This window comes from Sarcophilus harrisii, chromosome 6 (genome assembly GCF_902635505.1).
Source record: "Sarcophilus harrisii chromosome 6, mSarHar1.11, whole genome shotgun sequence".
NCBI classification, from domain to species: domain Eukaryota; kingdom Metazoa; phylum Chordata; class Mammalia; order Dasyuromorphia; family Dasyuridae; genus Sarcophilus; species Sarcophilus harrisii.
In genome coordinates, this window is record NC_045431.1 from 233,232,966 (window position 1) to 233,259,201 (window position 26,236).

The 26,236-nt window shown below is 40.0% G+C and overlaps 1 protein-coding gene across 3 annotated transcripts; it reads right to left on the reverse strand.

Moving 5' to 3' along the window:
* MTCH2 (mitochondrial carrier 2) lies at positions 1-21,458 on the reverse strand. Of its 3 annotated transcripts, XM_031943936.1 has the most exons (13): positions 21,168-21,455; positions 16,108-16,192; positions 15,813-15,919; positions 10,601-10,627; positions 10,338-10,406; positions 8,752-8,809; positions 8,454-8,505; positions 7,944-8,003; positions 6,513-6,606; positions 4,642-4,689; positions 3,821-3,888; positions 2,031-2,106; positions 1-653 (listed from the first exon to the last, which is right to left on the reverse strand). In XM_031943936.1, exons 1-13 carry the CDS (start codon positions 21,252-21,254, stop codon positions 567-569), a joined length of 918 nt encoding a protein of 305 aa, XP_031799796.1. In that variant the 5' UTR covers positions 21,255-21,455; the 3' UTR covers positions 1-566. The 3 variants fall into 3 exon arrangements, with proteins under 3 accessions (XP_031799796.1, XP_031799797.1, XP_031799798.1); XM_031943937.1 differs by lacking the exon at positions 10,601-10,627 and having other exon boundaries at positions 21,168-21,458; XM_031943938.1 differs by lacking the exons at positions 10,601-10,627; positions 16,108-16,192; positions 21,168-21,455 and adding an exon at positions 8,993-9,068.
* Between the last annotated feature and the right edge of the window lie 4,778 nt (positions 21,459-26,236).

Sequence of the window (26,236 nt, forward strand, 5' to 3'; positions counted from 1 at the left end):
ATGTCCCTCTCAAATCTCACTTCTATTTCCACTGAGTTGTGCAGAATGAGGGATCGGGCCAGAGAAACATAGTTATTTAGAGCCCTATACCAGGATGTAGGCTCTGCAGGGATCCTACTGTTTCCTCAGACAGAGTCCACAAGAGGAGAGTAATTATTCATCTCCTACAAAGTTGCTTTATTAATTTTTCTGAAGTTTCACAAGTTGTTTCTATTCCTGTTTGGAATTTAATGATTCTTCATTCTTAAAAAGTTTAAGATTGAGGCCTAAACACCAGAATAATCTGCCCATTCCTCTAGAAAAGTGCAATTTTGCTTTATGTAAATCATATTTAAACCCAAAGCAAAAACTGCCCATTTCAGGAAAAACAATCACTGGGGAATCTGAACAATAAAGCAGCTTGCATTGGGAAATGAACAAAACAGGCAGACACCAAACACCTCCATTTTCCCAAGATTAAATGATTATTAAAAAAAAGCGCACCACATTGTATAGAAATCAACATTCTCTCCCATAATTCTGTCCATCTGGGACTACAGAAATGTCATTGCCCCTGCCCCACATCTTCAAATCAACATCCTCAGGTCACAAGAGTAAGTCTTCCCAAATGGGACCTTCCGGAAAAACAAGCTATTTCCACGACTCATGTTTCCCTAGAAAAAAAAAAATCAAACAGATAAAATTTATAGTGAAGGACATGACATCAGTAAATCCAATCAGCAAAATGAGCAAAGATACAACAGATGTCCTGGAAATGCAACTAAATGTTTAGCAGATACAAAGTCTCCACTCCCACAGAACAAAAAGCTACACTCTGATTAAGGGTGACAAACCAAATACAAAGGAAATGCCATTGCACCTAGGAGGGAGGGTGAGAAGAGGTTCTTCCCAGCCTTTATAACGATGTCACAAGGGCACAGGACAATTTTGCACCCCCTGGACTCCCTTCTTTACAGGCCTAGCCCAACATCTTCCTCTGGAGTTTGCTCGATTTCCCAGTCCATTTGGAGGAAGTATAAGAGAAGTGGCCACAGAGATAAGGGAGGGCCTCCACTCTTACTTTTCTACCTGGGGGCCGGAGGATGGATTGAGAGAGAAGAGAGTACAACTACAATAATAAACTCTCTCTCCTTAAACTGGGGATAATATGAACACCATTTGCTGCTAAATGCAGGGAGGAAGTACAATCCCTGAGAGTAGGTGTAAAAAATTATTCTGAAGGCTATTTCAGTAAAAACATTGTAGCCGTTAATTCTCAGAGGAGGTCACTGGATTTCTGTCCTGGGACACGGCAATCTCAGTGGGACTGGTTGCCTCTATTCATTTTTATAGACTTGAGCTTTGAGAAGGCCTGCCTCTTGTATGTATCGCAACTGCCACAAAATAATGTAACAAAGAACTTTATCTCCTTTCTTCCTTACTCTGTCTCTTATAAATATTCAAAAACAATTGTGGTGAGACAATTCGTTGCTTTTTATAATAAGCCTGATGCTTAATGGTGGCCCCTATTATAGCTAGGCCAGACCTAAGAAATCTCTGTGGGCACATCATCCCAATGCATAAGCTTTGGGTCTACGAGGTCACTGATTACCCTGCACACTCAGTCCAGGTACTCTAGCTCTTGTCACTTATTTGTTGCTAGAAATTAATTTAACAAGGTGCCTGAAATTCCTCATCTGCGAAGTAAGATAATCCTTAGCCTAGGATTGAAGAGTATGGAAAAAAAAAAATCTAAATCTCTGCATCTGATTCATAGAGGGAGAGAAATGAGTATTTGGTAACCAAGACCCTTTCAATAACCTGCAGGGGCAGACCCTCTTACAGGTGAATGTGCTTTTAAAAAATATAGATTATTTAGATGGATTATTTCTCCTATCTCTAGTACGACAGCCTCCCCTTTTGCTAGAATATCAGATTAACATCATTTAAGCTAAACAAATGAGACTGACAGCTGCAGGTGAAATTTGAGGGAGGAGGGATCTGGATAAAAACCCAGAAATACTGATTCAAAAAGCTAAGAGTAACAATACCTCTTTTTGCAGCATGCACCAACAGTCTAACCAGGAAGTGTAAATTGGAGCATAAGGAGGACATCCACCAGCAAGCCTGAAAGAGAGAAAATCTCAGTTATCCTCCCACATCTCTGGGGACTCTAGTACCCTTGCGCCCACAGTTCTAGTCACAAAAATACGGAAGAAGAGACTCCAAGTGAGGAAACTGACAGTTTCACTGGAACAGGAGCCACAGAAAGGTTCACTTGGCTCACTTTTTTCTGGCATTGCCCATGGCCCTTCTGTAAGCACAGCATTACACAGTGGGAGCGAGCCCTGCCTGGCAGCCCTTTAGACTCTGAATATACTGGGTGCTCTGCTGCTTTAGCAGTATCTGGACAGGATGGTCACGAAGCCTTCCTCTTATATACACTACTCTGGGTTGCCTTAGAATCACGAAATGGGTCAAAGAGCCCAGAACACCAAGCCCACATTTCTTCAGCTTGCACCCTGTCTGAAGAACAGCATGTGGACAAGGACATCGCTGCATTAGGCAAGGCAAAGGGACACAAGGAATTACTATTAAATAACAGACATGCATTCTGGAGGCCACTTAACAGGTCAAAGTTGGAAATCTGTATCCCGGTTTCCATTTAAACCCTACAATAAAGCCCTCCTCTGGCACGAGCCAGGCCCGACAGTGGGGAGAGTGCCCGTCCTGTGGGGACAAGAAAGAAGCTCTCTGCTGGGCTGGCCAGAAGGAAACCTTGCAAAGATGGGGATGGAGATGGGGGGATGATTGTCCGCTTAGATGAAATTAGGGACCCCTAAGTAAAGTGATATAATGTAAGGGAAGGAAGAGAAAAGGCAATGAAAACCAATGTGCCCAACCACTTCCTTTGAAACCTGGTCCTTCCACAAAGCGGCTTCTGACTGAGGTCCTCCCAGCCATTATCCAGAGGGATCACTCTGGGGGAGGAGGCGCTAGCTGTCCCCACCCACTGCCACCCAGAGCAGGCAAGCCAGCTGAGCTGAAGTAGTGAGCCTCCCTGAGACAGGAGGCAGGCCATGTGCCAGCCAAGTCCAATTGGCCACCATTTCCCATGAATCTGATGGAGTTAAACCAAGAGCTTTAAGCAGTTGTGCTTCTAGGCCCTGTCCTGCAGTCCTGGGCCTGGGAAGCAGCCCCTGGGGGGAAGCAGCCTAGATACCAAAGTCTCTCACATATCTGCGGTTTAACATTGAAAACTGAGATCATTTTTTCCATGGAACTAACATTAAAGGGGTATTAGTCACTGTACCTAAAGGACCATGAGAACCTTTCCATCTGACTTGAAAACTGGGGCTGAAACTGTCCTTATGTGTCCTAAGTTTGTGCAGGGGCTGCCTTTTTTATTGTAATTCCAATGCTTAGCATAGTGCTTGAGACCCACAGAGTGGCTAATAACGCTCTCTCTACCTCTCAATCAGAAGGGACATGGCGGTATTTTGCGTATATGGGTTGATAAGGAAATAGAAGAATTCAACATTTAGTTTGCCTCCTTTAGTATGGAGGCTCCCTGAAGACACAGATCAGAGAATCTGTTTTATGGCATACAGCTCACAAAGTTCACTGAATGTGTTGTTGGTTAAGACATATACAACCACCACCTGATAATAACATAAAAATCAAATAAGGGACCAAAACTCACAACGCGTTTCCATTACAAAGAAAAAATAAACTAATTGCTTTGGGGGAAAAAAGTACTTTTCAAAATTTCTGTTAGGCTCATCTCATCCGAGTCAAAAAGGAACCAACATCCAAGAGAAAGCAAGCAACAGTTACTTACCCACAGTTGTTGACAGCCATTAGGTTGGAGATAAGTACAAAGGGATAGGTCAGCATACTGGCAAAGAACTAGAAGACCAAAAGGAAAGAAGAAGATGGCAAAGCTTTCAGGACAACTTTTAATTTTCACCATCTATTTTGCCTCTCTAGTGCTATTAAATGGCCTAGGGATACCCACTTGGAGTAAAGAAAAAATGAGTAAGTATTCCCTTTGAGCATGGGAGTTCCACTGAACATTCTATATCTTCAAATTTGAGCCATTAGCAGCTGGAAGTTAGTCATTGGACCAAATTCTCTATTTCCCCATAGAGATATTTTACTTTTGTTGTGTGATCAACCATTTCATATAGAGAAAAGTGCTTTGTAATACACAGTGTAAAATCATATCCACATATCATCAAGATATAAATCAAAATTTCAGAGTCTCTTGGCTGAATACATGAAAATGGTTACCTATTCCAAGATAAAAGGATGCTGGTGGTGATAAGTGATATTTTAAGATACCACATAGATCAAGATAATTAAAATTCCTAGGTACTGAAATACCAGGAAGCCTGCTTCCTCAGGCTGGAGGATTATTCACAGAGGTATAACACTAGGCTCATAGAGGTGGTGGGGTTTACTTTTTAGACATGGTGTGGATTCAATAATAAGATTTAAGAGATCTAGGTGATTCTGTTCACCTACAAAATAAAGTATCAACGAACTTGGGAAGAAATATTCTGAGACATCTGATGGATGACTTTTTCATATACTCTCAATACAGAGTGGAAGATAAAAACAAGTCTATTTCTAATCCAAGGAGAAGATGAACAAACTTACTCCGGTGACAGCTTGGGAATAACTCTTCATTTCATTCATGGTGGAAACCTAAAGAAGAGGAAAACCTTTAGAACAAAAGAAAAAATTCTGCTGCTATTAACAGCTGAGACCATCAATATATCCTGTATCTCATTTATTATCAATTTCTTTGTAAAACTTTTAACTTTCCAACTAGATGTGAGAGATAAAATATTAACGAAAAGAAGCTAAATTAATTATTTACATCCTTGTGAAAGCAGACAAATATGTAGTGATTTTTAGGTACAGAAGAATGAGTACAGATTTTTAAAAAGGTTGGTTAACTTTTACTTAGATAGATAGATAGATAAGAGATAGCTAGGTAAACCAGCAGATAGAACACTGGGCTTGAAGTCCGGAAGACCCAAGTACAAATCCAGCCTCAATTACTGATAAGTATTTGATAAGCTCTCATTTTTAATCACTCTCTGCTTGTTTACTCAACTGTAAAATGGCATTAATAATAGCATCTGTACCCCAGGCGTGTAGTGAGGATTAAAAGAGATATCTGTAAAGTGCTTAGCACAAAGTAGATGTTTGTTCCCTCCTTCTTACTGACTAGAAATATAATTACTCTAACAACAGAATATTCCATTAAAAGACATATAGGCTTCCTGGAGGGAGTTCCATCACATGGTCCTTTTCTTCAAGTGATATTCAAATAACCCAATCTGGGTCCAGATTTTCTGACATTTACTCACATATGCCTAGGGCACTGTTTTTCTCCATGATATGAGGTGGTTAGGTGGATAAACAATAGGGTTGAAATAAGGAAATCTCATCTTCCTAAGTTTAAATCCAGTCTCAGACATTTTCTGGCTGCGTGACTCTGGGCAGGTCACTTCACCCTGTTTCCCTCAGTTTCCTTATCTATAAAATGAGCTAGAGAAGGACATGATAAATCACCCCAGAATTTTTACCAAGAAAACTCCAAATAGGGTCAGGAAGCACCCTTGAAATGAGGGAACCCACCATGGTAGCATTATGCCCCAGAAGGACACTTGATGCATGGGCTGGGAGTGCCACCAACAAGAGAACATGGTCAAGTGATACTAGCTCTCCAAAACCAGGGTACAAGGGAAGATTTCAAGGGAGCTAACAACTTGGAACTTTTAATATCTGAATAAATGAATTTCAATATTGTCGGTTTCCTTGGTAATCCTGGGGATTTTATTTTATGTATTTAAAATCATTCTGAAAAGGGGTCCATGAGTCTTTCCCCAGATCACGGAGGTTCAGAACCTTTTCTCTCATGCAGCTTTTAAAAGATCCAAGGAAGTGTGGGATTCTTCAGGACTTCTTCCAAAATCCCCATTTCTCCTAAATATAGTGGAGAAGCTCAGCCTACAAGTGGTTTGGAGACAAAGAATTGGGCTCCTGATATCACCTAATTATTCTCCCATACACCTGCTGGCTTTTCATGGTGGTTCCTAAGGCAGTTGGGTGCCATTGGACGCCAAGAGCTCTACCGGGATTCAGGAAGTTTAAATCTGACTCCAGACATTTCCTGGCAAGTCTTGTGAGCTCAGACTAGTCATCCAACCTTTGCCTGGCTCAGGTTCCTCAGATGTTAAATGGGAATAATAAGAGCACCTATCTCCCAGAGTCACTATGAAGCTAAAATGAGATATTTATCAAGTGCTTTGCAAATCTTAAACATGCTAGATAAATTCTAGTTATCCCACAGGGCCTTATTAAGGTCAACGTTATAAACTTCTCCAATAGCTCCTGGCAGTTTGGCCTTTACCACATGTTCTGGAACCTCAGGAAAGGCAGGTCACCATTGTACTAGCCATTATTCACGCCTAAAATCTGAGTCTAGTCATAGTTTCTGCAGATCTCACACAACCTACCCCACTCTCCAGTGCATAGGTATTGACGAGGTAGGCCAATGAATTACAGAGCCACAAGGAAATGATGTCTCCCAGAAGGCGAGGAATAAGGCCCCTGCCATTAAAAAAAAAAAAAGTAGAGTTTAGAACAAAGACTAAAGAATGAAAAAAATCTACTCTATGTACACATTGAAATGTATTACATTTCATATAATATTTTGAATTTTTCAAAATTAGATCCAGAATTCAAATAACTTTGAGTAATTTTAAAAAATTGAAACCAAAGACCAGAATGTAATATCAAATGGAGCACATCTTCACCTAATTCACCCTTCAGGAAATGGGGTAGAGGCTAAAATATGGAAGGTTGATTTCCAAAGTCCTTAATTCCCTTTTTAAAAATTCTAAGTGAAATGGCCTTCTCATACTGTTTGGTCTGCCATATCTATTATCACTAATTACATTTTTTGAGGCAAAAAAATTTATTAGAGGCTTAAAAGAGGATTAGATATAATATCTGTCCAACAAGATTTTATAAATACAAAATTAAGGCAAAAGAAAAATCAGGAAGAAAAGAACATCACACAAAGGGGATGATGACACCAAGAGGGACCCATATGAGCTTGAGAAGGAAAATGGCAAATAAGGACAAAAAGTTGGGCAAAATGGACCTTTGCATCTTCCACTTCCTCAGGATAAATAAAATCAAATGTGGATAATAAAGAAAGACAAATTCCTTCAACGTGCTACCGGCAGAATCCCTTACTGAGAAGGGACAAGATGACACTTAGAATGAGGTTACTTTTATGCATCCTTGACCAAGACAAAGATTTTGGATGAAAAACTTTAAATCACAAATTGTGAGGTCAATGGGAATTTGATTTGGAAGGATGCCGGAAGTAATAGGAATCTTGAGTATACATTTTGTAGGAAAAGTGTGACCTAATTTTTTCAGAAATTATGGGGACGGGAGGATTTGTTTTCTTTGCCAATGAACATTTATTACAAATGTTTTACTCTCTCCCCCCTCCCCCTGCCCCCCTTCAATTAGTTTTCCTGAGGGGACAGAGAAAGAAAGGGAACTATCAATAGTACTGTCAAAAAAAAAAAAAAAAAAAACCCCCACACACAAACCCAACACCAAAACCCCAAAACAAAGAAACAGAGGTCACCGAAGCATTTCAAATGCACAGAAAGATATTTAGAAGGAAACAAATAAGTGGGACAGCTTGGAAAGTAATTTATTATATCTTAAAAGGAAAATCAAGTTGGATTTACATGGTTTTAAGTACAATTCTCGTTTTATTTGGAGTTTCTTAAGTTCAGAACTTAAAAAAAGGTATATCCAAAGAATAAAGAGTGACCACCACTCTCCTAACAGCTGCCTCTGAAGACATCCTCCCTTCCCCCACTCTAAATTACTTAAGCAAAATAACATCAACATCAACTCACGCAAAGAATCCTAGGAAGCCTTCCTCTCGGTAAATGGTTATTATGGAGTCACACAGTCCACTGAATAAGGGAATGAGAAAAAAAAAAAAAAGTTTTGTTATTTTGTAGACATGAACAACAGCACTCATGGGTCTGGGACTGAGGAAGCTGAGGGTCCTCCTGCACATGCTTCCTCAATCTCCAAGTTGCTTTGGTTAGTTCTTTAAAAAGACCTTGCTTTTTTTGGGAACATCCACACAAAGAAAACAGGGCTGATGGCACGTGTTGTGTTCAAACAGCAGGAAAGGCAGCATCACTTTCCCATGATGCAGTCAATTGCTCAATATTTATGAAGTAATTACTATGTGCCAGGCAATGTGCTAAGTGCTGGGGAGATGGAGCCACCCACCCACACTTCTGTCCTCAAAGAGCTCCCTCTGTCTCAGGTTTCGGGAGAGTCTCCATTCTAATGGCCTAATGGCCCAAACTCTTTCAGCCTCTCCTTAGGAAAGGGTGTCCTGAGGCACTTACCAGTATTTGCTCTCTCTGCCAATGAATTGTACCATAGATCTCAGGGTAATCACTGTAGGACAGAGAGAAAAAGTATTGGTAGACACAGATGCTGAAAAACCACTTATTCCACCTAGAGATACTTGGCTATCTGGATAACTTGGACTATAAAAAGAAACCACAACACCCACAAAGAAATCCCTAAATGAAATCCCACGGTAACCCTCCTCAGAGGTCAAGGGGCAAATCAAAAAGGATCAGGAATATCAATGGAATGTGCGCCACAATTTCTGTTACCATGTCATACCAAGAAACATACCATGGAAGGGATGTGTAACGAGGGTAGCAGCAGAACGAGCCATCATCTCTCGAGTAGTCTAGAAACAATCGACACACATTTCTGAAACCTAAATTTTGACATTCAAAAGTTGTATGAGATCAAATGTGGGTGAATACTGTACTATATGAAAAGGGCATGAGGTGAAACAAGGCTCCAGCCTTGGAGTCAGGAACAGTAGCGTGGAGAGGATACAGTAGAATATTTTGTCATTCTAGCATACCTTTCACTCATGGATTTCAATGTTCTTTTTTAGTTATTCCTCAAAATATCTCTGCGAAGCCGGTTCCCGTTATTTTCTCAATTTTATAGATGAGAAAAACAAAAGCAAAAAACAGGGAGGGTCACCAGCAGGTAGTCACAGAGCTGGAAGAAAAACTAAGAGTCCTGAATTCAGAGCATAAGGTCATGCTCTCTTCTGAATGACTTGCAATCAATCCAGATCCCTCTATCACGCAGGCATTATTTCATGAGCCTCTCCAGGAGAGATGGAGTGACTTTTAATAGGGCGCTTTCCTACAACCCTACAAAAGTAAGAAACTCGGAGGTGCTGAGGTTAGCTGTCATTTTTCTAGTCTAAGGCACTGTGTGTTAGGAGCAAAGAATAAACTATGATTCCTAGATAAAAAATTTGGGGCTTGAAATACGCTAAGTTGGTCTTACAACTTTCTGCACAGAGACATGTTCTTGGTATTAATAAGAAGACAGTCACTGTATGAGTCATTATCACCTAGACAGAAGAATTTTGGGGCCACCCAAATATTTTATTCAAAATAAAATAGAAAAGGGGCCAAAGTTAAGTGGAATTTTTTTTTTTTTTTGTTACCAGTAATGCTAGTTTTCGTTTGAAATGACATTAAAAAAAAGTGTATAAAACCAAATCAGTTTTTTGTTTGATAAACTTAAATTTTAGATGATGAATGCTAAAGCTAACTCTAAGAAAACATCTAATATCCAAACAAAAGCAGCAGTTTTTTGGGGGGAGTCTGGAGAGGCAAAACAGAAATTGCTTTAGAGGAAGAAGGGATGGAGAATGGGCAATGGTGAAGGGGAGATCCCAACATGCCAAGTGTCACACAAGCATTCTTAGAGATATGACAGTTAACATGCCAAGGGCTTCATTCTGTCTTTAACCTTTTCTTGAAGATTTTCATTCAGTAACCACTTAATTGTAATGTTTTAAACAAGAATCTTAATTTTGGTTGAATTCATCTTTTTCCCTAAATGTTTTTCTTGGTTCTTTCTAGTTAAATAGCATTAAGTCAAAACCAAGTTAATGTTTCATTTTAAAAAAACAAGAGACTAAAGAATGACATTATAATTACAAACTATCAAAGAGTCCTCTGGGCCTCTTAGAGTCAGGGCCAATTCTAGGCACCAGGAATCCAAAGACAAAGAATGAAACAATTGCTATTCTCTGAGTCAAGGTAAGAAGCAAAGGGAAGCTTGAGGCCTTGAATCAGTCACTGATCACATATGGCTGAGGGGCTACTCATTCTATATATATTGTAACACACTGAGTTCAACTTAGAGAACAGTTTTTTTTCATATCTAGGTTAACTTCCTACCTCCTTGATAACCCTGTCAAAGCTGGATGGGCCATCTTTTTGCTGAGCTGGAGATCCTTGTTTTAATTCCTGCGAAAAGAATAAGAGAATCAGGCTTCTGATGGCTCAAACAGAATGATTCAGACTGTTATCTACTCCTTAGGCCAGCAGTTCACTAAGTAGTTAAAGGTTTAATTATGATGCTTTCTCCTGAAGGGAAGGGTTAAGCAGCAATAATCATTTGCAAGGATAGGGTTCATGCATAAAAATCAGCTCCAACATACCTCAGTTTTGTCACAATCCTGGTATTGCTACAGAGGAAGGAAGGAAAAAAAAAAAAAAAAAAGAGGATTTGGGTTATTATAGAATCCTGTGAGAGAAGACACAAAACACAATTGTACTGGTGGTGGCTGGACTAGATCAGATGTCATGGGTAGTCTCCTGTCACTCAATCAAAAAATACCTAACATCAACCAAGAAGTGGGAACAAGCTCTGTCAGCCCGACTAACCAAATCTGGCATATGGGTCTTAGACACAAACAGTGCTAACCCTAAAGCCAGACATCTGTGCAAAAAGCTAGTGAAATCATAGCACAAAACTCATTTTCTTGTGGAAAGAATAGAATGGATACCAAAGAGCAAGGCTACAGTATGGGACAGGAGAAACATCAACTTTCCAAAGTCTGATCAATTGAAATCATACAACTATTTAAACTGCTCTAAATCAAGAAAATAATATTTGCACACATAACATAATAATATAATCATTCCTTTGATCCTACAAATAGCCCTATAGGATTCAGAAACTCCAAAAGGCCAATCTAAAGTCATATGGCTATCGTCAGCCAACACACCAACTCCCATATTCTGACTCCAAGGCCAATGTCTGTCTGACTACACACTAGCGAAGGTAGTATAGAAGGATAAAGTATGGTTTCTGCTCAACCAGATTTTTAAAGGTAAAATTAGACATGTCAAAAGAAAATTCACAAATGAAAAGGACATCTTACAAGAGGATAACTTTTAAAATAACACAAGGGGCCCACATGAGCCTAATACAGAATAGGGATGTCCATTTATATCATTTAAAAGATGAAGTGGGAGTTGTGGGATAGTTTAGAAACATAATCTTTAAAGTAAATAATTGTCATACTTGAAAATTGGACTTCTTTCTTTAAAGTCACAAACTCAGCTTTGACAAAAATGGAGAGTGTCAAGTCACATTTCCCTGATATTTTCTTTCTCACAAGAATACAAAGACAGGGAGTCAAATGAGGGACCTACGGCTTAGGCAGAAGAAGGAAAGGCTTCTGGAGTAGAGTATATTTTTATATCTAGGAAACCCCCATTCAAGCCCTTCTAGACCCAGGACAAATCCTTTCACTTCTCCTAGAAGCAGTTTAAAAATGGATATTAGGATAGCTGGGCTGCAGTGAAGACGTGAAGTTGGAAGAGCTTCCCCCCACTGTAATGTCCTAGAAATGTTAGTTATTATTATAGTCAATAGGCACAAGAAGGCTAGGCCAAGGGCTAGTGAGAACTGTAGCTAGGACTTGGAGCCAAGTCATGCCTAAATTCAAGGTCAGCCCTCCTTCTCTTACATCTCCTAAGAACTCAAGGAAGGTAAATAACAAAAGCCAGAGAAAATGTCAAATTAACTGGAGTTAAGGCTTGGTAAACTTGTCCTTCTTTCCACAGATTCTGTTCTAAGAGTCTGTCTAAAAATGCCTATTTATTTCTGGACTTTCCTTTCGCCCGCCCTTCCCCCCAAAAGCAAAACTATTTGCCTCTTTTACATCATTCTGGACTAATTCTAATATGTGCTTGGTCCAGACATAATCCAGATATATTTACTCTTACAGAGGCTGAAAGTTACTTCACACTGGAGGCACTTGGCAACAGAAGTTTCTTCACCTGGGAGGAACAGGTTAGATAAGGAAAAATCAGGAAAAAATGAATTCAGAAACCCAGTGTTGGCTAAATCTGAAGACATCAATTGGGGATAATTCACCTTTTAATAACAACTGCTAGGAAACTTGGAAAGTAACTTGGTAGAAATTAGACTTGGGCCAACTTATAATTACACATCCCATAGTGTGCTCAAAATGCTCATATAACCTGATTATCCAAAAGTCCACCATAGAAAATAGTGCAAGAGAACTAGATCAGGTACCTTTTAAGGTTGTGACTAGCATTTATTCTAACCTAAACAATAGATACATGTGATTATAAAAGATTAGATACTAAAATTTAAATTCACTGAAATCGAAAAGCACTTGCAGGAACAAAACTAATGCAGCAAGGAGACTATGGAAATTGGTAGGGGACGGGGGACGGGGGGGAGGGGGAAGAAAAAAATCTATGTACCCAGTATTTTGTGGAGTACTAGACAAAGCACAGGTCTTGGAATTAGAAAGACTAGCTGCATGATCCTGGGCAAGTAATTTTTGTCTCAGCTTCCTCATCTGTAAAACAATACCTTTCAGCTTTAATTGTGCAATCCTATAATCTCATTTTTTATATTCAAGATACTGAGGGAACATAGGATCGACATTCTCCATAGGATAACAGTCTTCCAGTCACTGGACATGAAAGGAGGAGTAGATATTTCATATAAATATCAAACAGACTGGAGCAGAAAATCAACAGGGAAAAGGCCATGGTCAGAGAATTCTAGAAAGATGGTGGAGATCAGAAAATATCAAGTTCTCCAGATTTCCCTAACCAACAAAAGTACAACTCAGGGTCAGACTTAGGCTAACTAATGATGAAAAAGAAATAAGGTTTGGGGCAGACAATTGGAAAAGATCAAAAGAATTCAGGACAGAGATTTGACTAGCCTGAAATGTAAGCATGTCCAGAATTCAGCAAGGGTTGGGGGAGAAACCTGGAGCTTGCTGGGATGGGAGGGGGCCCCGGGCCTAACCACAGGAACTGTAACCTTCCTGGGGTCTGAGTATGAGGAGACTGAGGGAACCTTGGCCGGTAAGAAGGAGCCAGCACACACAGTGAGCTCAGAAGCAATGGGGCAGGGATGTTATTAGCCTCAGGCACTTAAAGGAAGTGGGAGTGCTTGATTTTGGGTTCCAGGCAAAAGGGGAGAACTGAAGGAAGAAGAGACATCATGTCCCTCATTCTAGAATTTGAGCAGTGATTCCACTAACAAACTTTTATTAAAAAAAAAAAAAAAAGTAGGCAAAGGAGAAAGAAATGAACTACAGAAAGTTACTATGGAAATAGGGAAGACCAGGATTCATCTTCAGAGGAGGATACTAAGTTTAAAAAAAAAAAAAAAAAAAAGCGTCCCTATCCCAAAGAGTAATGTTGAATAGTGACTTGCCAAAAAGAGTTCACAGAAGAACTCAAAAAAAGCTAAAAATCAAATGAGAGATTGAGAAGAAACTAAATAATAAAAAAAGAACAATCCAAAAAAGAACAAGATTATAAAGAGAAAGTCAACCATTAGAAAAGGAGATCTAGTCTTAAGGAAGAGATGACTCATATAAAGAATTTAAAAATATATAAAAAGTGTGAGATATCTCATAAGAAAAAACAACAGACCTGGAGAAAAGATTGAGAAAACATAAAAATATGTGAAAGCTATGCCCCCAAATTAAATAAATAAAAATGAAAATCTGGGGCAGCTAGGTAGTGCAGTGGATAGAGCACCAGCTCTGACGTCAGGAGGACATGAGTTCAAATCTGGCCTCAGACATTTAACACTTCCTAGCTGTGTGATCCTGAGTCAAGTCACTTAACCCAATTGCCTCAACCAAAAAAAAGAAGAAAATCAGATACAATAATATAAGAAATAATTAAAGGAAATTGTCCTGACATGTTAGAACCAGAGAAAAAAGTAGAAATAGGAAAAAAAAAAAATCCATCAATCACCACCTGAAAGAGATCCTAAAAGAAAAACCTACAAGGAACATTATTGCTAAATTTCAAAACCTCCAAATCAAAGAGTAAATTTTACAAACAACAACAACAACAAAAAACCCTGACTCAAATATGCTGAAACCATAATCAGAATCATAGAAGATCTATCAATGGGTACAATAAAATATCAAAGGTAATGGAATACTATATATTGAAGATCTAAAGAACTAAGGTTGTGGCCAAAAAAGATTATATCCAGCAAAATTAAATATAATATTGGGAAAAAAAAAAAAAGGATAGCTACATCTTCAAGATTTAATGGCAAAGAAACCTGAACTTAACAGAAAATTTGATGACATATAAAAGTTAACATCATAGATTAATTTCAAGGAACTCAAAAAGATTTTACATGTATATATATGTGTAAATGTAAGCCCTATGGCTAAGACTTCATTAAACATTGGGTAGTTCAAAACAAAGATTGGAGAAGAGTTGAGTATGATGTGATTTTAAAAAGTAAAATAGTATAAGAAAAGGTAAAAACAGCAATTCTGTTAAAGAATAAGTACAAGAGCAAGAATTGATACAAATGAATTAGAAGGGAAGAGAGAGCACTGGTGGTTCTAAAATCTTACATGGAATGAGAAGCAATCACATATACACCCATACCCACCCACCCACATACACACCCATACACTTATTCATCCACAAGGGTTTAAAACCTTCCAAAACTCAAAATTCATAAAGAAATAAGAGGGGGAGGGAATAGGATAAGGTTGTGGATAGAAATAAAGGAGTTAGCAGGGATAATAAGCAAGAGGTATATGCAAATATAAGATCAGAAACAATTTATTAGGGAAAAAAGTGGGGGTAATAATCACTGATCTCAGAAAAAGTCAAAGTTAAAAAGAATCAATCAAAAGAGAAAAATCTATATATTTCAGCTACATTAATATATATAGCTTTAGATGTATATGCATATGTATACATAAGGATATGTGTATGCATATATATGTATGTATAGTTATATGTATACCTAAATATATCTATGCTTAACCATATTCCAGTTGGGGGGAGGTGGGAAAGGGGAAAAAAAGAATAAAGTAAAAAGTACACAGAACAAAAGAAAATCTACAATGAAGAAAAGATAGTTCTGAATACAATGTCTTCTATTATTATATGATTTCTTGAAATGTAAATTTATCATTACATATTTTGAAGCTTCTCATGTTCTGCTTGAACATAACAATTTTTTTTCCTTTTTCTATTTTGTATTTAAATTTTATTTTATTTTATTAAAGACTTTTATTTTCAAAACATATGCATGGATAATTTTTCAACACTGACCCTTGCAAAACTTTGTATTCCAAATTTCCCTCCCTTTCTCCCCCACCTCCTCTCCTAGATGGCAAATAACCCAATACATGTTAAATATATTAAAAATATATTAAATCCAATATATGTTGTATTTAAGTTTTAAATAAAGAAAACTTTAAAAAAAAAAAAAAAGGTCATAGTTATAAACCTATCCCTAAGAATTTCTCCACGGGACCACAGTTTAAGTTATAAAGAAAAGACTATTTACATATATGTGAAAATGGGTCTGAATTCACTTACCTGTAAAACTTTACTGTGAACCACAGTTCCAATGGCCCCAGAACAGAGTCTGGGAGTTAAGCCTTTAAAGAGCCCACTTTTTCCATCGATTTTCATAATATGTTGAGCTAAGAAAATAAACCAAACACTTAGATCACAATCGGAAGGAATCACTACAGACACAGAAAAATGCCAAAGAATCTTCATGATCCACTTCAAGAATTCCAAATTCTACCCTCTGCTTCCTTTTAGACAGACAAATGTACCACTAAGTTTTAATAGCTATCTATCTCAAAAGTGAATAATACCAACTTACCATAACAAAAGAGACCAGGGAGTTGATAGACTTGCCGCCCAAAAATATTTCTTCCCATAGTTGGAGGAAGAGGCTCATATCCCACCTACAAGAGTGAAAAAAAAAAAAATCATTATGACCTTGAAAAGAGAGTAGAATTAAGTTTAAATGTTACTATACAACTAAAGATGTTTTTGTTGTTTATTTTTTAGCCAGTAATGAAATAGCTAAGCAAAACCACAGTACACAGTCAACTTTAGACTGTAGGGAAAGTAATTTTGTTTCAGGAAAGCTACCAGAACTGCAAGAAATGTGACAAGTCATCCCCAAAGAAAATCTGGAGCCATTTACATTTGGAACAATAACCAAAAAACCAAAAACTAACAAAAAACACCAACTGTGAATCAAATAGAGAAATGAGTGCATGAACTGTAATTAGCGAGGCAGTAAAACAGATTCGACCAATAGCTACAAAAGCTGTGACTAGAGGACTGCCATCTCATTTCTATAATCTGTTCAGTTTTTCAAAGTGCTAAAAGGATATTGTGTGTGTGTGTGTGTGTGTGTGTGTGTGTGTGTATGTAAGTGGGTATGGGTTTCATTTTCTGCTAGCACAATCCCTAAAAGAATAGCCAGGCATTTTTTTTTTTTAGAGTGAATATTATTCCCCATTGGATAAGTAGTTAAAAGATAAAAAGAAACAATTCTCAAAATAAGAATTACAATGAACAATTATAAGAAAAACTGCTCCAAATCACTAAGGGAAATGCAAATCATAATAACTTTAAGGTTTCATCTCACACCCAGCAAGCTGACAAAGATAACAGGCTGTGCAGCTGTGAATTGGTCCAACTGGTTCTGGTACGCTAACAAAGTGACTAAAATGTTCATATCCTTTGACCTATAGATCCTATAGCTGGGCTTTTGCCCTAAGGAAGTTAAAGACAGAAATGAAAGTCTCATTTACAACAATAACAGTCCTTATTGTGGAAGCATAGATATAAAATACATACTCCCTGTTAGAAGTTGGAATAACTTGTCTAGTTTTGGAGTAATGGGCTTTTACTATAAGGAATACTGAATATGAAGAATTCAGAAGTATGAGAAGGAATATAAACTGATTCAGAGAAGTAAACTAAACCAAGACAACAATGGAACCAAAAATAAAAATCAGACCTGAACACTGCATCATTATTAAGACCAAGCTTGGTCCCAGGAGAGAAGTGAAATGGACAATCCTCTTTTTTGCTAAGGTGGGGTTCCTGTGGGTATAAAATATTCCTTATATAATGTTATTAGAGTTGGTTAATGTGCTGGCTGGCTCTTCTAAATTGCTTTTATTCTTTCTTTTTTCTCTTACTTATTTAAGTGATGACTTGCTAAGTAGTGGAGGGAAGGATAGGTTTAAATAAAGTAAATACTACTAATTTAGAATTTCACCAAACTTTTAGGAAAATTGGCAACAAAATTGTTGTGAAATCAAGGTTAGTAATGGGTATCCTAGTTTCAGATACATGAGACATCAGAAGCTACCAACCTAATGCTTTCTGTTAAGAGAAGACCTCAGAGACCTTTCTCTTAGCTCAGCTGCTAACAAATATACTGTAAATTATGGTCACTTCCACATATGTACTATCATGTCATAAAAGTACTGTGATTTTGTACACTTCAAGTTTCAAAGACTATACTGAGTTTAAATCTTTTCTTCCCAATCTACCTAATAGTATACATTAATTTTGACACTGTAGAATCTAAATCCACAAAAGTCAACTTTTGTCAAACAACCTGAATTTGAATAAGCTCAAGCAAATGAATGTTGAAATGTGATTCTCTTTAGTACCACATATGGAATTCATGTTCATATTCCAAGAGGTATGAATACTAACATGACCTATTCTAACCTGGAAAGCTATATTGGATCTAACTACTAAGCAATAAGTAATTATTAAACACCTATAATATACAGCACACTATTCAGGGTGCTAGGAATTACAAAGACAAAAATGATCCAGTCTCACCCACACTCAGGAGCTCACACTCTACAAATGGGGATAACAGATATATCTAAGTATATACAAAAAGCATACAAAGCAGACATGAGATTAAGTTTGAATGGAAAGGCATTAATTAGTCATCGAGGAAGGCTTCCAGTAGAAGATATTGCTTAAGCCAGAGAGTCCCAAAGGAAGCCAAGGACTCCAAGAAGTAGAGAGAGAATATTCTAGGAATGGGGAATAGTTTAGTACAAAGGCCCAGAAAATGTAGATTTAAGTTTTCCTGTGAGAAGAACAGCATTATGGTTAGTCTTCCTTGTTTGTCAAGGGCAGTAATATGGGAAGATATGGTTAGACTTCCTTATTTGTCAAGGACAATAATATGGAAGCAGACTAGAGCAGTAGGAAAGGGCCAAGATCCTAACAGAAATAGGGAGTCACCAGAATTCATTTTTTTTCAATCAAGACTTTTAAACTTACTCTCATTTCCTCCATACTGAACATAAAAACCAAATCCCTATCATAAACACAGTCAAGCAAAAAAAAAAAAAAAAAAAAAAGTTTCCATATCTTCTAGTCCAAGAATGTATTTCATTCTGCATCTTACACTTTCAGGCAGGAGGTGAACAGCATGCTTTATCACTGACAGGCTAGAATCATGATTGATTAATCACTATACTGAGCAGTTCTTAAATCTTTCAAAACTTTTGTTTTACAACACTGATGTCACATAGAAATTGTTCTCCTGGTTCTGCTTATTCCACCCTGCAGCAGTCCATAAGTCTTGTTAATTTTCTCTAAAACTACCTTTTTATAAATTTCTTATAACATTACATTCATATACTGAAACTTGTCCCCAATTGATGAGCACTCTCTTAGTTTACAGGGTTTTTTTTTTTGGTTGTTGTTGTTGTTTTGTTTTTTTGCTAAGACACAAAGGGTTGCTATAAATATTTTTTACATATAGGAGCTTTGCCTTTTCCTTTATTTCATTAGGGCATTGCTAGTAGTGTTACTGCTGGGTCAAAGGGTATACTGTACACAGTTTAATAATAACTCTTTGGTCACAGTTCCAAACTGCTTTCCAAAATGACGGTATCAATTTACAGCTCCACTAACAGTACACTGATGTATTTGTTTTCCAAAAACCATTTCAACATTTGTGATTTTCCTTTTCTGTAAAGTGGAACTTCACGATGTGCTTTAATTTGCATTTTTCTAATTACTGTCACTGGAGTTTACTGAGTGGAAGTGTATATGGGAGTATGTATGGGGGACATATTGGAGTAAGGAGAGGCCTGAGACAGAGACCAGTTAGAAGACTGATTGCAATTGTTTTAGGAGATGATGAGGATGGTGGACGAAATAGAAGAAAAAGAAGCGCCATCTGAGATATGAAGACAGAAACATCAAGATTTGGGAACTCAGTGGATATGAGGGAAAAGCAAGGGTGAGGATTCGAAGATACCAAAGATGTGAACTTAGGAGATGAGGGCAGTGGTAGCTTTGATAAAATGAGAGTTCTTCTGAGGGGAGAGTGTTGAGGGAAAGAAAGAGTTCTGTTTTGAATATGGCCATAGGATACCTAAGGTGAAACAGTGAAATAGTAGTTGATAGTGCTGGACTGGAAGTTAGTTTGTGGACTAAGCAGATCTGTCCAAAAATCTGATGAGGTCACCAAGTGAGAGTACAGAAAGAGCTGAAAACATGCAGGGCAGTGTGAGGTACATGAAGTTGTGGACTTGACACACTAATGAAGGGCCAAAGGACACCGAGAAGAAACATTCGGATAACTGGGAAAAGCAGCCCCATGTAAGGCCATACAATCCCAACCAAAGCAATAAGTGGTAGACAGTATCAGCAAAGGTTTGGGAGAAAATTCAAAATACTTCAACTGAGGCAGTCTTCTGTTGACAAGCCCATTAATGGAAACAACCAGGTGGATATGCAATAACTAGACTACCACCGGACGACCCTTTTACAAGAATATACCAAATCATCCAAACTTGGCTAAAAGCCTTTCAAACAACTTGTTTTTAAGCTCTAGGTAAATGTGATGCTCATGCTGTTCTAAGCCACATGGGGTCCCACATCAGAACCTCATGGATTTCTTCAGAAACTTGACTCAGCAACCCTTCCCAATCGGCCTATTATCATTTCTGAATGAGCTTCTTGTGTCTAACTGGGTATCTGGTTCCAAAATCTGCTACAGAATAGCAGCAGCAATCCCTCCCCAACGCAGCCCCTACCAATTTCCCCTCCAATAACCAAGATTGTAATGGACAGGAGGATCTCCACGGAAAGGCAGATGAAGGGGAGGGGGCGACAAGGAGGAGCTTTTTTTTCCTTTAGTGGGACCTTTCTTCGTTCGGAGGGTGAAGGAATCAAGACCCCCCCCCCCAAAAAAAAAAAAAAAAAAGTCTGGTCAGAACCATCCCCGGGTCTGTGTTTTCTCCCGCAAGGTCAAGTCACTGCAGCACCTAAGGGCTGGGGGGGGGGCAGGGAAAGAGCCAGTCACACTTCGTGGGGCCGGGGGACCCGGGAAAAGTCAGGACGTCCCTCGGCTCGGAGTCGGGACCAGGGTTCCCGGCGCCTCGGCGCAGGCTCTTTTGAATTGAGAGGAAAAGGGTTTGGGGGGGGGGGCGGAAGGGGATCAAGAACGAGCCCCGAAATGCTCGGGTTGCGGGTGCCGGCCACGGTCCAGCTCTGAGGTCACCTTCCCCAGATTCCCCCGGCACTCACTACAGGTTAGACCAGGGTGGGGGGAAGGAGGAGGAGGAGGAGGAGGAGGGGCGCGATGGCGGGGAGACCCCAAGGCCCAGCTGGAGGGCGGAGGCCGAAGCACCCGAGCGACCCCCGGTCCGGGGGCACGACTGTCCCGCCCGCCCTCACTTTCCAAGGCCCCCTGGGAGCGGACTTGGCGGCCACGGGCAGGGCCCCTCAGGCCCCGGGAACGAGGGAGGAGCGCCACGGGCCGGGCCCTCGGGCTCGGCCGAGTCCTCGGAGCAGGCCCGGGCCGGGCGGGCCGGGGCCCGGGGCGGGGAGAAGGCCGGCGGCGGCGGCGGCGGCGGCGGCTCCGGCTCCTACCTGTACGAGCACCTTCACGTACATGAGCGGCTGCGAGAGGATGGTGAGGCCCGAGCCCAGCAGCACCTGACTGGCCGCCTCCGCCATGATGGCACCCACGGACGGACGGGCTGACGGAAGAGCGGGCTGGGGGACCGAGCCACCGACCGACCGGGTCCCGGGTCACGTGCCGGGGCCGGCGGCTTCGCTGACCCGCGGAGCGCGCACGCACGCGCTCTCTCCGCCTTCCGCGAGCGGCGGCGGCGGCGCGCACGCAGGGCCCAAAGAAACGGCAGCGCCTCGCGGGCGGAAAGGAGGGGGCGAAGGCTGTGGGCGGGGCCGCGCCCGCGCCCAGGCCACGCCCCCCGGGCCTGTCCGCGCCCAGGCACCCCGCGGCGAGGCGAAACGCTACTGCGCTTGCGCGGGGCGTCCCGGGGTGTCGCGAAACCGGAGGAGGAGGAGGAGGAGGAGGAGGAGGAGGAGGAGCCGGAACCTCCGTGGCGGGAAAGTCATGCTGGCGGCTAACTGCCGGAAAGCTCCGGAGAAGCCGGTTCTTGACGGTCCCGCGGCAGCCCTCCAGCTCTCACCCTCGCAGAATCACGGAGACAGATAACAGCCTTTCCCCAAAAGCGGTCCGCGCGTGGCGGAGGCGGGGCCTGGGTTGCTCCCATTTCACAATTGGGCAAACTGAGGGCGGAAGAGGGGCCGCGGCCGGTCCCAGGTGCCAGGCCGCCTTTGTCGGGCGAAGGCCTCCGGATCCGAGGACCCCGAGCCCCGGCGGCGCCACGTGGCAGCGATCCGACCGCCGAGGCCGGGCAGTTTGGGGGCGCTGAGCTCTCAGTATGACCTCCCCCTCCTCCTCCTCCTCCTCCTCCGCCACCTCCTTGACCTCCACCTCCTCTAAAACCTCCTTGGCCTCCACCCCCTCCGTGACCCCCTCCGTGACCCCCTCCGTGGCCTCCTCGGCCTCCACCTCCTCCTCCTCGTCTTCCTCCCCTCGCTCCTCTCCCCACTCCTCCTCCTCCTCCTCCCCCACTTCTTCTTCTCCCCCTCCCCCTGTCCCCTCTCCCTCCCCTCCTCCCCATCCTCCTCCTCCACCCACTCCTCCTATTCCTCCTCCCTCCCCTCCCTCCCCTCCCGTTCCTCATCCTCCTCCTCCCCCTTCCCCCTCTCCCCCTCCCCCCCCTCGCCCCCCTCGACCCCTTCCTCCCTCTCCACCTCCTCCTTTTCTTTAATAGCCCTGCATCGATCCAGCCGCCAGAGGTCGTCACAGGTGGAGCGAGGAAGTGTGTGGGGGGAGACTTGAACTCGGTTCTTGGGGGCTCCCAAGGTCAGGAGTGATGAGCGGGAAGCAGAGATCCAAGTGGATGGCCTGGGAAGGTGGGAGGACCAAAGTAGCCTGAGGACGGAACATAATAAGACCTTAATATGATATATCAATGTCTTAATATAATTTATAATAGTTTCTTAGTATAAGACATGATAATGTCTAATTCTGGACATTATAATATAGTCTTGATGATATATAATAATATGCTGATATAATACAATAACATCTTAATATAACAATATGGCCATTTTAAAGTTTCCAGAGTGTTTTGCAGCAATCTCATTTGATCCTGAGAACAGTCCTAGAAAGGCACCATGCACATCCTGAACAGACAAGCACTTGTCTGGGGTCACACAGCCAGGGGGTCAGAGGGCACCTGTGGCCTTGGGGCTTCCGACTCTAGAAAGCCTGACTTTCTAGGCTCCCTTCCCCTAGGAGGGAACTGACCCAAACAGGTTAAATGACAACAGGTCAACTCTGAGAAACAGGTTGGGATCATTCAATTTCGGAGTAACATAAAAAGAAAATAATGGAACTGAGGTTGAAAAGAAAGCTTAGATGTGTGACCACATATTCCAGGATCATTTATGCACCCTTGTGGGAAAGAAATATAAACCCTGATCCTACTCTTAGAGTTTAGAGCTCCCTAGAATTGAAGAGACAAGACTAAAATGCAAAAAACAGATTATAGGACAATATTCCCCTCAAGAGTCCTCTGATGACCTACTGTGAAGTGAAAGTGAAGCTCCGTTTCCTAGCTCTGTCAGGTCCTACTGGAGAGGCTCACCACCAGGAGTTTGGCCAAGACCCTTAAAACAATTCCAGAGTTCTCCACTGTGACCTTGACTCTGCCAACAAATTCACATATTCCTCCATTAAATATATACTGAGGGCTGAGATATGGGTACAAATCCTCTTGTAAAGGTAAAACAGGGCAGCTGAGGGTTAGGTGGCTGCATTCTAAAGTGCTGACTCCATGTATTTTGCTTCTGTGGCTGCCTGGTTTGAGGAAATGGATGGTAAGCAAGGTACTCTGGGGAGACAGAGTTTTGGGGAATTATCCACATAGAGATGACAGGTGAAATGAAAGAGGTCTCTTGAAAAGGGGAAAAAAACATGTCTGAGGCCTGACTTGGCCAATACATATTGAATTGACCAGAAGAGGGAGAAAAGCCAATTAAAATTACAAGAGAATCATTTTGACAAGTACAATAACCAGGCATAGAGATGTGACCACAAGGTCCTCCTAGAAGAGAATTTCGAAATGTCATCTCTTTCAACATCAAGGTCTTCTCAGGGATTCTTCATCTATTTTGTGTTATTGATCCTATTGACAGCCCCTGTTCAGAATCATATAGATATTTTAAAACAAATAATAGCTTTATTTTCCAAAATACATGGAAAGATAGTTTTCAACATTCCTCCTTGCAAAGCCCAGTGTTCCAAATTTTTCTCCCTCCCTAGCCAGCAAGTAATTTCTCCTTTAGACAGTAAGTAATCCCATATATGTTAAACGTGCAATTCAAAGTCATATTTTTAAAATGTAGCAAATAAAATACATAAGACTATAGAGGTAACTAATTTTGAAATAGTTTCAAAATATTGTTTAAAAAGGCATAGGCCCTAAGTTAAGAACTCCTGGCTTAGAGGGTAACTTAGTTCTGCTTCTTCCATTATATTATTTCAGATTGGTCAAAGAAGTGTCAGGTTTTGGAGTTTTTTTTTTTTTTTTTTTTTTTTTTTTTTCCTATTTTTGCCTTGTCCAAGCCTAGAGGTGTCTGATTTTATTTCCTTGTCTCTCCATTCCATAGCAGACTTGGCCTTGAAATACTCTTATCCTGGGCTCTATTTGTGTTTCCATTTTATTGACCTATTTATCCTATATTTTATAGCCTATCTGTACTGAGGTGGATAATGTCAGTCCAAGAGGTGGATACCGTCAGTCCACAATTTTCTGTGTAGTTCCTACCAGTAAGCTATCAGCAAACAAGCTTTTTTTTTTTTTTTTTTTTTTTTAATTTTTTGTCTTATTTACTTTTAGCAAACAAGCTTCTAATGATCATTTTAAAAGATTGTGATGTTAATCATCAAGGTCTTTATTTTTTGCAATAGTTGCTTCTTTTAAAGCTATAACAGCATTAGCAACAAAATTACATGTCTTGAATATAGTAATTTTGCCATTTGGATGGGAGACTGTATGGATGGAAATCGTCTTTGAGATGGTGTTTTAATTGTGGTAGGTCAAATGTTTCTAAATCATCAAGTACAGTGAAATCTTCTTATCTTTGGATTAATTTTGTGATAGATGTGGTTTGCTGTGTAAAATTGTTCATGAAAGCCTGTCTCTTCTCTGCTAATGTTTCCATCAAAGATTCCTCAGCTGCATGTGTCCAGTAGGTTCTTGGAGATTTGATATAGACAGGAAAGAAGGCATTTAGACTGGTAGCTGATGTTTTTTCAGTGCCTTTTCTTTCCTTCCTCCCTTTCTCTTTCCTTCCTTCTTTCTTCCCTCCTTCCCTTACTTCCTTTCATCAGTAATGTTTAAGAATCTTTTTTTCTATACTTCAATTACCTACCCTTCCAGATATCTGTGAATTGATCTCTCAGCACTCTCAAAAGTGTCATTTCATGATCTCAAGATATTAAAAGCCTTAGTTTTAATATGTCTGATTTTCCCAACTGTTTTTTCTAGTAACATAACTACTTTAGAAACATATTTGGAACTGTGATGTCAAGAGTCCAAGGGTAGTGGCTCTGCTGTCCATGATAATGATAGTTTGTTATCAAAACTCTGCAGATCCTTTACATTTTTTTTTCCCTGTTGACTTTCCATTTTCATCTTTAAATGCCCTTGGAATAATTTGTGATCTTTTTTGGAAAGTTGGATCAGCTTCTGAGTTTTCTTTAAACTGATTTTACTTTTTTCAGACTTTTTTTTTTTTTTTAAACAGAGAGGGGATATTTATTGCAAGTGATTTTTCCTCATCCTTTTCTATTAGATTTTATAAATACGTTTGTACCATAAGCTAATGTTACTTCTAGCTACTAAGTCTCTTTTTTTGGCAAGTAAATTGTTGACTAGGATTTTTTTTAAAGGATCTTTTATACCTCTTATTATAGAAGTGGATTTATATCAACTAAATTTCTATATTAGATTGTTATGGTTTGGGTTTATATCGTTTTTCTATCTAGTACCCTATTTTTGTTATCAGTAATTTGTTTGAATATGACAGGATTGAATTTGTTTTGTACCATTTTCTTTTTTCTCATTTTTCTTTTTCTTGCTTTGTAATAATTTTGATGTTTGCTCTGATAATGGTGGTCTAATTATATTCACATAGTTTGTTCAGGTAGGACTTTTATAGCAATAATACAATTTCCTGTCCATTAAAATTCAATCAATTTCATTTTCTTGGACCTTCTTAGGTGCTTATCATACATGTCAGGTTTTATTGTTTCTTTTATTTTCTTTTTTCTTTTTCTTTCTTTTTTAAAAGTTTTTAATGTTTATTTTTATAAGATTTTGATTTCCAATTTTTTTCTTCCTCTCTCCCTTCCTTCTCCCCTCTTTCTAAGACAGCAAGTCATTTTATATATTATTTATCTATATATATATATATAGGTTATACATATACAGTCATATTAAAGATATGTCCACATTCGTCATGTAATGAAAGAAGACTCAGATGAAAAGGGAAAAATCATAAGAAAGAAAAAATGATGATAGTATGCTTGGATCTTCATTTAGACTCTTTAGTTC

What these genes read in the sequence shown, in the direction of transcription:
- MTCH2 (XM_031943936.1), bottom strand. Translation starts at nt 21,254, where the DNA reads ATGGCGGAGGCGGCCAGTCAGGTGCTGCTGGGCTCGGGCCTCACCATC. An exon ending in GGCTTCCTAGGATTCTTTGC is followed by an intron (nt 6,607 to 7,943) that starts GTGAGTTGATGT and finishes TTTTAATGGCAG; the next exon opens with GGGCCTTATTCCTCGCCTTC. An exon ending in ATGGCTGTCAACAACTGTGG is followed by an intron (nt 2,107 to 3,820) that starts GTAAGTAACTGT and finishes TCTCTCTTTCAG; the next exon opens with GCTTGCTGGTGGATGTCCTC.